The following is a 15,573-nucleotide window of genomic DNA, read 5'->3' as shown; positions in this document are numbered from 1 at the left end:
CCACTGAGGTGTGGCCTCTTTAAATGTAAACATAAAAAACTTTATTAAAGACTTCTTTAAAATATACACATTTTCCTGATAACAGTGAATAAAGTATACCACCTGCTCTTCGGGTAGGTTGTTATTCTGTGCTCTGGTTGGGTGCGTACAGAGCAGAGCTTCAGAGACCCCTCTATAGAACGTACTGGAACTTGTTTGTTTGTTTATTTATTTATTTATTTATTTATTTATTTATTTTAAAGATTTTATTTTATTTATTTGACAGAGATAGAGACAGCCAGCGAGAGAGGGAACACAAGCAGGGGGAGTGGGAGAGGAAGAAGCAGGCTCATAGCAGAGGAGCCTGATGTGGGGCTCGATCCCAGAACGCCGGGATCACGCTCTGAGCCGAAGGCAGACGCTTAACCGCTGTGCCACCCAGGCGCCCCTTGGAACTTGTTTAAAGAAAGAAATCCTTATCTTGTCTGTCTGTCCATCTCTGTGTATATCCATTTACCCACCCATCTAGCTAGCTTCTGTTCCATCTTTCTCGTAACAGTGAAGTGAGAATGCTGAGTTAGATAACGTGCTGAATAAGGTAACGAAAATGTCCATCTATAAAATGAATTAGGGGAACTAAAAGGAAGCAACCCTCTTGGAATCGGGTTTTTTAAATTATTATTCTCAAAGCATAATGTGTTTATTATTTACTTCTTACCATTATTCAAAGCATACGCTGTCATTTCAGCTTCACATTAACTTCTTTGTTGCTTTCCACCCTCCTGTGTCACTCGCCTATGCATCCTCTGGAAATGCAGCACCAGCGTCACACCTTATTTGTATCTCCTCCCTAGGGGGTCTGTTTCCCCAGAGTAGCACTTGGGGAAGTCTCCTGTGAACTGTGAAGATATTGTTGCTGAAGATAATACAAGTAACATTTGAGAACGGCAGGCATAAAAGAAACAGTGTTACAATTTGATTTCCAGTTAACGTTGAGGTGCCAGATGAAGATGCTAGATTTCTTAGGGTCATTAATAGAGATTTCACTATGGTTTAGAATAGTGATTCTTAACCTGGACTGGTTTCAGCATTTCAGCAGGAATCTGAAACCCCTAAAAACTCCTGCCACGTGATTTGTATGTTTGCATACTTTCCTTGGGAGGGGGTTTTGTGCCTTTCTGTAGGTTCTTAAAAGAGTCCATAATGTGAAAAGGTTATGAGCTTTGAATTAGGAGGTCATGCTACTTCCAAAACAGTTCTCCAGTTATTCGTCTGAATTTGGGGATGCTATATTTAAGCCAGATTTAATATCAGAAACATTCATTCCACTTGACTTTTTTTTTTTAATCCTAATTTTTAAAAGCACATTTGAGATCATCACACTCTGATTTCTCAAAAACAGCATTGTGACTGTTGCTGTCTCTTGCCTGATCGTGTAGCTAAATCTCTTTTAGAAAATTAGTCTTAATGGTAAGCAAAATTGAGCATACAAAGTGCCTGGAACGTGGCTGATATCAATGAGGACATGCTGTATTTGATATTGAATATACAAAACTGGGCATTGTTAAGCCATTATTAAGGATTTTTTTAAAGATTTTCCTTAATCTCTATACCCAACATGGGACTCGAATTTACAACCCCAAGATCAAGAGTCACACGCTCCACTGACCGAGCCAGCTAGGTGCCCCTCAGGCCAGTAGAATTTTCAGGTCAACACAGAAGTGCATTGAAATATATTATTGAAATATGATTTTTTAGAAGATTTTATTTATTTGAGAGAGAGTGAGTAAGCGTGCACGAGAAAGGACAAACGAGGCTGGAAGGGTGGGGCAGAGGGAAAAGCAGACGCCCCGCTGAGCAGGGCTGATCCCAGGACCCATGAGATCATGACCTGAGCCAAAAGCAGATGCTTAACCAACTGAGCCACCCAGGCGCCCCATATTATTGAAATACTTTTTAAAATGACAATCTCAGTAAAGCTGTTTGAAAAAAAAAATCCTCAATACAATATGAGCAGATCAAATCGAACAGTGTATAAGAAGAAGTATATAGCACTACCAAATGGGATTTATTCTAAGTACACAAGGCTATTTCAATATTCAAAAAATCAATAATCCAGGGGCGCCTGGGTGGCACAGCGGTTAAGCGTCTACCTTCGGCTCAGGGCGTGATCCCGGCGTTCTGGGATCGAGCCCCACATCAGGCTCCTCCCCTAGGAGCCTGCTTCTTCCTCTCCCACTCCCCCTGCTTGTGTTCCCTCTCTCGCTGGCTGTCTCTCTCTCTGTCGAATAAATAAATAAAATCTTTAAAAAAATCAATAATCCACCATATCAGCAGGTTAAAGAAGAAAAATCACCTGATGATGTCGATCAAAGCAGAAATAGCATTTGACAAAAGCTAATACCTATCCATGACAAAAATTCTCAGCAAGTTAAGAGTAGAGGGGAGCGCTCAACATGATAAAGAATTGTAACAGAAAAACCTAGTTAGTATACATAGGTGAAAAAAGTTGTGGAAACCACGGAAGCATTATTGTTTAAAGCTTTTTTCTTTCATAGCAGCAGACTTCATGATGAAATATGGCAGAGAGATGTATTGAGTTAAATCATTGCTGTAGCAAAACATCCAGATAAATATGAATCCTGACTGGGTATTTGATGCTATTAAATAAGTGTGAATTATTCAGGTGATCATGCCCTTATGGTTTTAAAAAGAGTTAATTATCTTTTAGAGATGTATGTTGAAGTGTTGAGGGGTGAAGTGATACGAAGTTTGGGATTTGTTTCAAAATATTTGAAATTGGTGGTGGGAATAGGGGTGTAGAAATCAACAAGATTGGCCCTGTGTTCTAATTGTAGTGGTGGAGTCATGGGCACTCTGGGTTCATTATTCTATTGTGTCTACTTTTGTATCTTATGTAATATAAGAAGATAAAATTCCTCAATGTAAAACTTGTTTGGTCACACCCATTAGGATGGCTACTATCAAAAACCAGAAAAGAACAAGCACTGGCGAAGATGTAGAGAAACCAGAGCTCTGGTGCACTGGCGATGGGAACGTAAAATGGTGCAGCCAGTGCGGAAGACAGTATGGCAGTTCCTCCGAACATTAACAATACAATTACCGTACGATCCAGCAATTCCACTTCTGGGTATATACCCAAAAGAATTGAAAGCAGGATCTTGAGAAGATACTTGGACACACATATTCATGACAGCATTAGTCACGAGAGCCGAAAGGTACAGCAACCCAAGTGTCCATTGATGGATGAAGATAAACAAAGTGTAGATACCCACACAGTGGAGTCTTATTCAGCCTTAACAAGGAAGGAAATCATGACACAATATATAACATGCATGAGCCTTGAGGACATTATGCTAAGTGAAATAAACCAATCATAAAACAAATACCCACTTATTGGAGATACCTAGCATAGTCAGATTCATAGAGACAGAAAGTAGGATGGTCGCCAGGGGCTGGGGGAAGGGGGGAAGGGAGAATTAGTGTTTAATGGGGACAGTTTCAGTTTTGCAGGATGAAGAGAGTTCTGGAGATGGAAGGTGGTGATGGCCGCACAACAATGTGAATGTTCCTAGTATCATTGAACGGTACACCTAAAAATGGTTGTGATGGCTAATTTTATGTTGTAATTGACTCTACAGTTTAAAAAAACTTGATTGGAATTTGAAGGAATGATTAGAAGGCCCTCTTTAATCTTTGAAAAGTTGGATTTATAGAAAGTGTGATTTCGCTCCTTAAGAATTCTTTTGCAGAATGTGCTTAAAATTAATATATTTTTAAAGATTTTATTTATTTGAGAGCGAGAGCGTGAGTGAGTGAGCATGAGTGGGAGGGCAGAGGGAAAAGCAGACTCCCCGCTGAGCAGGGAGCCTGATGCGAGGCTTGATCCCAGCACCCTAGGATCATGACCTGAGCTGAAGGCAGACGCTTAACTGACCAAGCCACCCAGGTGCCCCTAAAATTAGTATTTTAATCATCCATAACATAAGCTCTACAAGGTCAGGGACTTCTTAAATCACCATTGTCTCCTCAGCGTGGAGGAAACTACCTGGGGCTTAGTAAAGTTGGGTAGACAAACGGATGGGTGGAGTGGACGGGTGGACAGATGGATGGAGTGGGTGGATGGATGGATGGCAGGTGGATGGGTGAAGTGGGTGGAAGGATGGATGGACGGATGGGTGGATGGATGGATGGATGGATGGATGGATGGATGGATGGATAGAGTGGGTGGACAAGTGGATGGATGGACAGATGGGTGGGTGGAGTGGGTGGATGGGTGGAAGGATGGATAGATAGATAGATGGATGGAGTGGGCTGGTGGATGGGTGGATGACAGGTGGATGGGTAAAGTGGGTGGAAGGATGGACGGATGGACAGACGGATGGATGGATGGGTGGGTGGGTGGAGTGGGTGGATGGATGGGTAGAGTGGGTAGACAAGTGGATGGATGGATGGACGGATGGACGGACAGACGAATGGATGGGGGACTGGATGGACAGATGGATGGGTGGAGTGGGTGGATGGATGAAGGAATGAAAGAAAAAAGAGGCCCCTTTCCCTGGGTTCTCCTCAGTCCTGTTGTCCCTCCTCACCTTTCAGCCCCAGATGGGACGAGCTGCCCCACCAGCCATGTGCTGCAGAAGCCTAGACACTAAGCCACAACCTTGGTTCAGCCCCTTAGTGTTTCTCATCTTGCTCCTGTAGCTGATCTCTAACTGGCTCAATGATTCCACTCTCACCCCTCCTGTCTCTTCTGTGAGGCAGCTAATCTTCCCTCAGGCACAACATTAGGTCTCTCCCTGCTTCCCCCTTCACTGCCTCCCCACTTTGCATACACTGTGAGATTTGAACTTGTAAAAAAGGGCATTGAGGCTCCTCCTCATTGCACTTCTGCTACCTCTCTGGTCTCATCTTGTGGCAGCCCCCGTGGGCCATGTTCCTGGCCACATGGAACCACGAGGAACTCCTCACTCTGCCAGCGTGGCTAACAGAGTCCACGCCCAGCACAGACCCAACAGTGCCCACCTTCACCCAGGGCCTATTTGAGGGACCAGCCAGCCTCCCGGCAGGTCACCATTCCTACCTTTTGTGAGATGGTAGCGCTTACCGTGAGTGCTCCTGGTAGCCACGTGCAGTACGTGGAATGCTTGTCAAGTGAAGAGTGAATAAACACAGGAGACTTTTCACTGTACCACTCAAAAGACTAATTGTTTGCTTAATTTAAGGATTTATTTCATACAAATGTTTTATTTTAAAAATGAACTTCACATTAATGTAATACACATAAATTATAAAGTTGGCTGTTTTGAAGTCTGCAAATTATTTTTTAATTTTTATTTTTTTAATTTTTTTTTAAGATTTTATTTATTTATGTGACAGAGAGACAGCCAGCGAGAGAGGGAACACAGCAGGGGGAGTGGGAGAGGAAGAAGCAAAGCAGGCTCATAGCGGAGGAGCCCAATGTGGGGCTCGATCCCAGAACGCCGGGATCACGCCCTGAGCCGAAGGCAGACGTTTTAACGACTGCGCTACCCAGGCGCCCCTGCAAATGATTTTAATGTGGAGAACCTTGCTTTTCTTTAAGGAAGTGGGTATGTCAGTGGTTCTCAAGGGGTCTGGGGAGGACGTTTGCCTCCTGAGCACACTGGCAACGTCTGGAGACATTTTTGGTTGTCAGGCCTGGGGAGGGTGCTGCTGGCATCTAGTGGGTGGAGCCCAGCAATGCGGCTAAACATGCCGAGCCCAGGACAGAGAATAATCTGGTGCAGGACGGTTGAGAGACCCTGAGCTACGTGATAGAGATTTCCCAAACGCTTTAGTATGAAAAATACTTGGGGTTGTGATGAAGCCCTTAAACCTGTGCTGACAGTTTTTGTTTAGAGGTTGTTTGGAAGTGTTCCATTTTAGAAAACAGTTAAAGAGTAATTTAAAAAAATGTATTTTACAAAGTCAGAGGAAACCGATGCTGTGTTAACCAAACTATTACTGGGAACATGTCAGCTGAAAGGGGGAGCTACTGTTTGTAAATATCATGCAGTGTTACTTTGGTTAATTAAAGTTTCTTCTTTCACTAGAAAAAAATGCCACTTTGTTTGCTTTTTGTTTTACACTTAACAGCGTAACTGTGTATAATACTCCTTTCTTTCCTGAATAAAAGGGATAAAGTGAGGCCCCTACAGGGTCCGAGACTGTAGGCATTTCCTGTAGCTCTGGGCTGTACTGAGGACGAGGATGAGAGGGAGGTCATCACAGGAATGCCTCCTGAGTCTTCTTAGCTCTGCCCTAGCAGCTATTGCTTATAATTAATTTATCCACAAATGTTTGTTGAGCCCCCGTGTGACAGGCACAGAGTGGGCTCTTCACTTATTTATAATCTGTCAAACAAGGTGTGGAAGGCGATCCCGTTCCTGACTTACGACGCAGAAATAGGGGTGGTTAAAGAATCCACACCTAGTTACAGAGTGAGTCAGAAACATAATGCACGGGGCGCCTGGGTGGCTCAGTCGTTAAGCGTCTGCCTTCAGCTCGGGTCATGATCCCAGGGTCCTGGGATCGAGCCCGCATCGGGCTCCCTGCTCCGTAGGGAGCCTGCTTCTTCGTCTCCCACTCCCCCTGCTTATGTTCCCTCTCTCGCTGGCTGTCTCTCTCTGTGTCAAATAAATAAAATCTAAAAAAAAAAAAGAAAAAAAAGAAAAGAAAAAGGAACAAAATTCACTTACTATGTTCCATCCTATCCCAAAGTTCCTGCCTTAGACTGCATGGTCTAAAACTTTTAACTGCATCTTGCTGTCTAAAGAATCAAGAGAGGGGCGCCTGGGTGGCACAGTGGTTAAGCGTCTGCCTTCGGCTCAGGGTGTGATCCCGGCATTATGGGATCGAGCCCCACATCGGGCTCTTCCGCTAGGAGCCTGCTTCTTCCTCTCCCACTCTCCCTGCTTGTGTTCCCTCTCTCGCTGGCTGTCTCTATCTCTGTCGAATAAATAAATAAAAATCTTAAAAAAAAAAAAAGAATCAAGAGAGCTCTTTGGTGTAGCACTGAAGGGGGGTGCTCACCGTAAGTCAGGCCCCTCTCCAGCTACACCTCATTACACTCTTAGAGCCATACATTCAACAGTCTTGCTGGTCCCAGAATGTGCCGTATGCCTTACTACCTTTAGACCTGATACACGTTTTTATTCTGTTAAAATACTCCCTCACACTCAAGAGACCTCAGTTATCCCTTCAAAGATGTCCTTGGGAGATCTCCGCTTGTACTTTGATGGACCCTAGAGCCGATCTCAGGGATTTCCAGCCTGTCTCCCGGGCACATGGTAGAATGTCACTTCTCCATCCTGGTGGGTTTGGTGTGACTAGTTCTGGCCGAATGAGTGAAATGTGTAGCTCCCATGAGAAGACCCTCCAGGGTGCCACCCTTTCCCTCTGGCACAGGGCACGGCCACACTTGAGATGGTGGCTACTTGGTCATGGTGGTCTCTGCGGACTGATGAAGTTCCCAAGACTGCGTGAGTCCCCTTCTATAGTTTGTTGTTGTTGTTTTGTTTACCACATTGTATAACCCTTTAATTACAGCCACGCCGTTGTGGAACGTTTGTAGATGGCTGTTGCTATGTTTGTGTTCTCGGCGAGACTGTGATTTGATTCCCCAAAGCCCAGCACCTTGCAGCTTATGTATAGTAGATATTCAGGAAGGATCTCTTGGAACAAAAAGTCAGGGGGATGTGCTGCTGAAAGGACGTTTGATGTTAAGCTGATTTGAATGACCAGGCTTGGTCCGATTTAAGGAAGAATTTATGAGTGGGGACTGTATTTATGAGACTGCGAAAATGTATGCCTTTTTATATTTTGATTTGGGGACTGTATACTTATTCTAAACGTTTCTTTGAGGTAAAAAAGAATCAGCTGGACGTTGTATACTTACACAGTGTCGGACACTTGTCTGCACAGATCGTCTTCAGCAGAGCGCCTGGTGACTCAGGGACATTCCCTTCCTCAGTGAGGAGAGGGCCAGAGGCTCTCCTGCAAGCCGATCAGCGGTAGCTGTCGGCATCTAGTGGCAGCGCTCCTTAATTGCAGATTCTTTTGATGGCCCGAGATTAAAAGCTCATTCTGTAAACAAAACGTAACACCGTCTAGGATTAGCTGGTGAAATGCTAGCAGTCTCTTCGGACATTCAGCTGTTATTGTTTATTATGTCCTTCTTGGCCCAGTGTGACCAACCTGGGTTGCTGGGAATGAGAAGGGGCACACATCAAGTTCTCTTTCGAAAACAGTGGATGTCTCTTTATAGTAAAAGAAAAGAAATCAGAGGGGAACTGCTTGGTGCTGGGTTGATGTCAAGGCCACAGCACCCCAGCTCCAGAACCACCTCTCCACGGGTAGGTGACTTGTGTGGCCTGGATGAGGGTCCAGCCTCTCCTCAGCGCACGGAGTTGGGATGTACTGGGAAGGCCTAAGAATTATATTTGAAGTTAACCCTTAGATTGTTGCGTTCTTTTCCTCTTGATTTTTATTTTTTAAATTAATTTATCTTTTTTAAAGATTTAAAAATTTATTTATTTGACAGAGAGGGAGCCCAGTGCAGGGCTCGATCCCAGGACTCTGGGATCATGACCTGAGCCGAAGGCACATGCTCAACTGACTGAGCCACCCAGGCACCCCTCCTCTTGATTTTTAAATTGGTGGAAATTTCTAATGATTAAAATCTACCACAGGGTGCCTGGGTGGCTCAGTCGGTTAAGCATTCGACTCTTGATTTCAGCTCAGGTCATGATCTCAGGGTCATGAGATCGAGCCCGGTGTTGGGCTCCACACTCAAAGGAAGTCTGCTTGAGGTTCTCCCTCTCCCTCTGCCTCTCCCACCACTCACGTTCTCGCTCAGGTAAATAAATAAATCTTTTTTAAAAAATAAAATCTACCACAACCACAAAAAACTAGCCATGTCCTAAAATCATAGGTGTGTCCCCAGATGGAACTTATGTGTACGGAAGGTCTGATTGCCAGCCTTGCTGTTCCATGATTTCAGTTAAGACTGTGCCATTCAAAATTGAGCTGGCTTTTTAATGATCTAGAATGTGGTGAAAAGAATCAGGTGAAGACTCAACATGGGTGACATGTTCCTTTATTTGTGATTTTTGAGGGGAAGATTACAGAAATATCATTCACTTGTTTCTATAAATATTTGATAAGGCCAATTGAATGTGATGAAATATTAAAAATATCATTTATTAAATATTTAAAAGTTCAGTCCTTGAAACTGGCTGAATCTCTCCATTCTACTGCCAGCTGAAAGGAGCAATTTATAAATTCTGAATTACAAAATTAGAATACTGGGAATATAGCTATACAATTCTTTTTGCCTTGAACCATTAGCCATTTTCAGCTACGGGTCTGTCTTTCTTTCTTTCTTTTCTTTCTTTTCTTTCTTTCCTCCCTTTCAAGATTTTATCTTTAAGTAATCTCCACACCAGCGTGGGGCTCGAACTCCCAAGCCAGAGATCAAGAGTCGCATGCTCCACTGACTGAGCCGGCCAAGCACCCCAGTACGGGCCTTCCCGTTAGGGTAGCAGAAGGGCACACACTGTGCTCCTTCCCATCACAGGCTTTCTGCAATTTGCTCTGCCTGGCATTTCCACATNNCCTGCTGGGCTGAATACGGTCATTCAGTTTAAGTGTCAGGACTTTTATGGACTCGCACACTGGAATAATCCAGCTTTATTTGCTGTGCTTATAACTTTAATAAAACCTTAAGTACGAAAACAAATTGGAATCAAATATTGCTATTAATGGTGCATTGTTAATAATAGGTCGAACTCACATCTTCTGTGTTTTAAAATGAGATTAGTGACAAAAAATGGAGGGCTTTGCACTCCCTCCTTGCAGGTGCCTATCTCTCAGTAGTGTATCTGTAACTGCAGGCAGCCTTCCAGGCGCCATGCCCTCGTGGTTTAACGAGGTATCTGGGGAGGATGGGAGTCTCGGCACCTGGGTAAAACACCCAGCCTGACTGCAGAGTGAGCTTATTTCCTGTGTTCGGTGGGACCTTCTCTGACCAGCGGCCGCAGCCAACTGCGGTTACTCCCCTGCAAGTTACTCCCCCAGGTAACTCACCTCTGTCCTGGGGAGTATTTCTGAGGAAGGGCAGGTGGAGCATAAGCACCTGAATTCTCTTTACCCAATCTCTTGTCCCGGCCGCAGCTTTGGTGAGGGGAGGAGATATTTTCCAAAGGCCCCTTGAATTTTGGGTCTTTATGATCGGGGTTTGGTTTCACATCATATCCGCCTGTCGTCTGACTGCAGCTTACCTTTCCAGGCAGATCCCACAGTATTTTGATGTATTCTGTGCCTCCAGATTCTCTAGTTTCCTTTCCTTGGAAGGAACATCCACATGCCAGAAACCAAAAAAACAAAAAGCACCTTCCCAATGTCTAAAATATCACATATCACATTATACCCGTTTTTCAGTTCTCAGCACCCAAATTATCTTCTCTGTGAGAGAATTTACAAACCAGAGCACTGACTTTAATCGCACCATACATGAGATTCCTTATATAGTCACCCATCTACCCAGTAATCCTGAGTAGCGACAGTGCTGGGAATTAACAGAGAATAAGAGGTCTCCCTCCCCTGGAATCTGTTTTCCTTCACCTATGAGTGGAGAAGAAGTCACAGCAACACCTCATGGCATTTACTGAGCGCCAGACTCTGTCCTAAGCATTTCACCAAACCAGCCTATCAGGTGGGTACTGTTGCCGTCCTCAGTTTATCAGTGGGGAAACTGAGGCCCACGGAGGAAGCCAAGTAACCTGCCCTGAGGCCCCAGGCTGGCACCGCTGCCCCCTCCCTTACAGTGTGGCGAGTAGCAGAAGAAAAGGAAAAGAGGAAGTGGGGACCAAACCAGCAGGTGCTGTAGTTAGAGGAGGGAACGTCTGAACAGACCTGAGTGAGGTGATGAGTCCCCTGAGACCCTGTCGGGTTTGAAGAGGTCAGAGCTATTTTAATAACGTGAAGCCGTTACTTGCCTTTTTCCTCCTTCTCTTGTGTGTCTGCTGGAGCTCCCTAGAGGCTGCGTGACATGTGACAGTGTGGCCCTCTGGCTGCATGAGAAGCTAGGACTCGGCTGACAGTAGAAAGCTTTGCAGACATGTAACACATTGCCACTCTTCTTCGTAAACTCTGTTTTAAAAAATATAGTCACTTCCACAAAAATGTTTTTTATAATAACATAATAGGCTATTGTTTTTAAAAATGAACTGATAAATAATATCTCTTGATTTTGATTCCCAGTGCAGTAAATGCTGATTAGGTAGCCAGATAATAGATAGATCCCACAAGAAGAAAAGCCACGTGGGGTCCTCAGTAACATGTGGTGTCTGCGGGCTCGAGAGCAGAGCTGGAGAAGCGTCCTTCTGGCTGCCGTGTGAAGGGCACGTGCTGGGGGCAAGGATGAGGTTGGCTAGATTTTGTGAATAGTCCAGGCGAGCAGCACAGACGATGAGAAATGGCTCCGTCCGGATTGATTTTGTGTGTGGATTTTTTTTTTTTTAAAGATTTTATTTATTTATTCAACAGAGATAGAGACAGTCAGCGAGAGAGGGAGCACAAGCAGGGGGAGTGGGAGAGGAAGAAGCAGGCTCCCAGCGGAGGAGCCTGATGTGGGGCTCGATCCCAGAACGCCGGGATCACGCCCTGAGCCCAAGGCAGACGCTTAACCTCTGTGCCACCCAGGCGCCCCAGGATTTTTTTTTTTTTAATTGTGGTAACATACACTAACACCTGCCGTCGGAAGTGCACACTGTGTCAAGTACATCCATTCACGTTGTGGCCAATCCCGGACCTGTGTTCCTGTTACAAAACCGAAACTCTGTATCCATGAACCCACAACTCCCGTGGGCCTGGATTTACTTGGAAAGTGAAGACAACGGGATTTGCACTTGGTTTGGATGTGACTGTGTGACTGTCTGGTAAATGTGCCGTCAGTTAGCGAGGCGGTAGCTTCTTGTCCGCGATCGCTCTAGTTTAGAAGGCGCACGTGAGCGCCGCTCCCCCCTGCGCCTCGTCAGAGTAAATGCAGGTGAAGCCCAGGCTCCGTCGTCACGTGACCGCAGACACGTGACCGCAGACACGTAATATCACATCATGACTAAACGTTGGATCTCAGTTTTAGCTCCTTCTGAAGATGGCCTTACGGAAAAGAATCGGGTAGTTCATTCAACAAATAGGCACCATCTACGTGGAAATAAAACTTCATACCATTTCTTCTGCTTAGATGGGCTCAACTGGGGCGCTCCGCGGTGAATACCACACGAGGTTATAATGTGAGCGCTCGTAAGGTGAAGGTAAAAACAAACCGCCCAGACCGTGCTGGGGGAGACGGGGACTCAGAGAGGGCCCCGGCTCGGAGCGGGAGAAGGTCTTGCACAGGCCCGCTGGGAGCCAAGACCCAGGCAAAACGAATGGAGACGAACGAAACTTGGATTTCATCGGGTGAGCGGACCGCCAGCACGGCAGTTCTTGCCTTAGGAACCGGAGCATCCGTGCCAGTGCCCAACCGAGAAGGACACAGGTCGCTTCTCCGGTGATCTGCCCCAGCCTTGTGGGTCGTGCGCATGTCCCTGGTGTACAGATGAGGAAACTGAGATTAAGAGGCCAGTTATGTGCTCAAGGTCATGTAGCCGATAATAGAAGGGAGCTGGAGTCTGACCTCCACACAGCCTGACCCTCAAAGTGGGTTATTTGTAAACACTGTTTTCACTCAAGTTTTTCAGAAATTTGCTTTCAGTTTTATTTATACTCTGTAATTTTACATTCATAAATTTTCTTTTACATTTTTATTTGTAATGCTAGTTTTAAATAGGCAGTACTGTATTATTATTGCCATAAGGAAGTGATAGTATACTTTTCTTTGTAACTTTTCTGTGATGGGTTAAAACATGGTTTGTCTATAGCCATCAGTCTCTTTTCTTTTAATTTCTAGAGCAGTTTATTTCTTAATTCTGATTCCTTCATAGACTCCGTTTCTACAGTACTTACTCTGGAATTAAGAATTTCATCCCATTAGGGTCTCGATATCAAACTTTGCAACAAAAAATACAACTGTTGGGGTATTTGGGTGGCTCAGTTGGTTGTCTGTCTTCGGGTCAGGTCATGATCCCATGTCGGGCTCTGTGCTCAGTGGAGAACCTGCTTCTCCCTCTCTGCCCTTCCCCCTGCTTGTGCTCTCTCTCTCACTGTCTCTCAAGTAAATAAATAAAGTCTTTAAAAAAATACAAGTGTTGCCTTCCAGACTAATGAGTGTTTTATTATTTTAGTAATAGATGTGTATCTTTAAAAGCAGTGGAGTTTAATAATTCTAATCTGGTCTGTTTCTTTTTTTCTCTTTTTAAACACAGTTAACAAGCACAAACCATGGCTTGAGCCCACCTATCATGGCATAATCACAGAAAATGATAATGCAGTGCTCCTCGACCCTCCTCTGATTGCCCTGGATAAAGACGCACCTATGCGATTCACAGGTATGAACGTGGCTTTTATCTTACGATTGATAAATGTGGACTGGATGGGAAGCATTTCACATATCCCATTCAGATTATAGCTGAGGCTTTCTGAAAATGTGTTAATAGCTAAGAGGGGTTTGTGGCTTCTTTGTACGACATTTTTTCCTTTTCATTTTAATAGTTGGAGTAGCTGAAAAAAACCCTTGTTGAAAAGCAAAATATTTATTGCATCATTGTATTCCTCGGTGTGAGCAGATAGAGAACACCTAGCTCAGTGTATCTCAGACTAGCGTGTGCACAGAGCACCTGAGGGTCATTGTTAAAAATGCGGATCTGGGTACAGTGGGTCTGGGGGGACCTGAGATTCTGCCTTTCTGACCTGTTCCCTGGTGCCGCTGGTGCTGCTGCTTCGTGAGTGGCTCGAGGCTGTCCTTGCATCACCCAGACATCAGATACCAGGAAAGACCGAGCTGAAAAAAACGGAGCCGTGTTTATAGAGGAATCCTTTTGGCTTAGATTTTTACTTTTAATAAATTTTTAACGTGAGTTTCTTCATAAGATTGTAACCTGAGTATTTATAAGAGACAAATCTCTGGGATTGCTTTGGAGGTTTTCTGCTTTGTAACATTTAATAGCACTTCACGGATCAGAACTGTGCTTGCTTTGACGTAGTGACCATAGTAGCTTCCGTGCTGCTTCACCCTTTCTTTGCCTCAGAGTCAAAACTGACGTAGTGACGTTAATTTTTGTAAAGAGTAGTTTTTGCAGGATGTTTTTCCCGAACACAGTTTCTCATATTAAAGAAGGTATTCTCTTTGCCTCGGGACAGATTGGGACAATGATTCTGTCGTCCGTTAATTTTACTGTGGTGGATCGAGGGGAGTGAATGCACGTTGTTTCCGAAGAGCTGTTTACAGCGAACGTGTCCTTCATACTCTGTCCGAGTGCCACATCCCGGGCTCAGGAGCCTGACCTGAGAGCCAGTTTGCACGACTGGAGTCGGTGGTGGAGACAGACCCATTCGTTTTCCTTGTTTATTGGTGTTTGCGGAGAAACCCGATTAGATGGACAGGAGAGGAGACACTCTGTGCGGTGAACACACATAGTGTCTGTCAGCTGAGGTGGTTTGTTCCGTTTTGTTTCCCCCTCGATTTAAAATGACTGGAGCATTGCATATTGCTTTTCTCTGTAAGTGCCTAGGTCTTGGGGGCTGTCTGTGTGTGTATCTACACGGACATCCCGCGTGTACCGCGTGTCCAGTGCGGCCGCGGGAGCGGGCCGTGTCGTGCTGTGTAAGTAACCTTACCGGATCGTCCAGCTCATGTTTTTGAGCGGACTTACACATTTCATGCATGTTAAGGGGTGGCTGCAGTCAGGAGTTCTAGACTCACTCGCCTGGGTCTCTGTGGCGTTTCCGCTGTAGACCTGTCGTGTCTGGAGCACCTTCCTGCCGCGTCACTAACAATGCGGAACGCGTGGAAAGCCTTTGCCATGTTCCAGGCGCTGTTCTGAGTGCTTTACAGATTCAAATTTGTATGTCATCTCCACAGTCTTACGAGGTAAGTACGCTTCCTGCCATCCCTGGTTTGTTTCTTTTTAAAGTCAGTACGTTACTATGTAAGGAGTTTCACATGTGATTCCTTCCACTCCCGATCACCTTAGTTCCTCCAAAGTCCGAATCGTAGTCTTCAGAATAGCCCTTTTCAAAAGGACTTTTGTTCGGTCCCAGTTGCCACTGTCTCCGTCCACAGTTCTTGCGGTTGGGCTCCTTTGACCCCCGCTTGAAGATGGACATACTTCAAAAACGCCCTCGTGTTTCGGGTGAAAGTAGATGGATCTGCCTGGTGCTCAGTTTCGGACGCCTTCTTAACGTGAGGAAGGTCAAACCATGTTCACCCTGGAACTCTCACCCCCTAGCGCTGGACAGATCTGGGGGACACACCAATACCTTGATGTCCAGACATTGTGTTCTCAAGGGAAAAGTCTGAAAAAAGAAGGCGTCTTTGTTTCAGGCCGACATAAAAATTAGAATATTAAATTCAGTATAGCTGAGATTTCCCTCACGTCCTGTGCTTTTAGT

General features: G+C 45.0%; 1 protein-coding gene across 1 annotated transcript in view; it reads left to right on the top strand.

Moving 5' to 3' along the window:
- CLSTN1 (calsyntenin 1) overlaps positions 1–15,573 on the top strand; it is an 80,637-nt gene that overhangs the window by 30,992 nt on the left and 34,072 nt on the right. Inside the window, exon 3 of the mRNA XM_040645538.1 lies at positions 13,389–13,511. Within this exon, the coding sequence (XP_040501472.1) occupies positions 13,389–13,511 (123 nt within the window). The remainder of the gene's footprint in view (positions 1–13,388; positions 13,512–15,573) is intronic.

Source organism: Ursus maritimus, unplaced genomic scaffold, assembly GCF_017311325.1.
Source record: "Ursus maritimus isolate PB19 unplaced genomic scaffold, ASM1731132v1 scaffold_32, whole genome shotgun sequence".
In the NCBI taxonomy this organism is placed as follows: domain Eukaryota; kingdom Metazoa; phylum Chordata; class Mammalia; order Carnivora; family Ursidae; genus Ursus; species Ursus maritimus.
The sequence above is the reverse complement of the archived record's forward strand: the minus strand, read 5'-3'. Positions and strand labels throughout refer to the sequence as shown.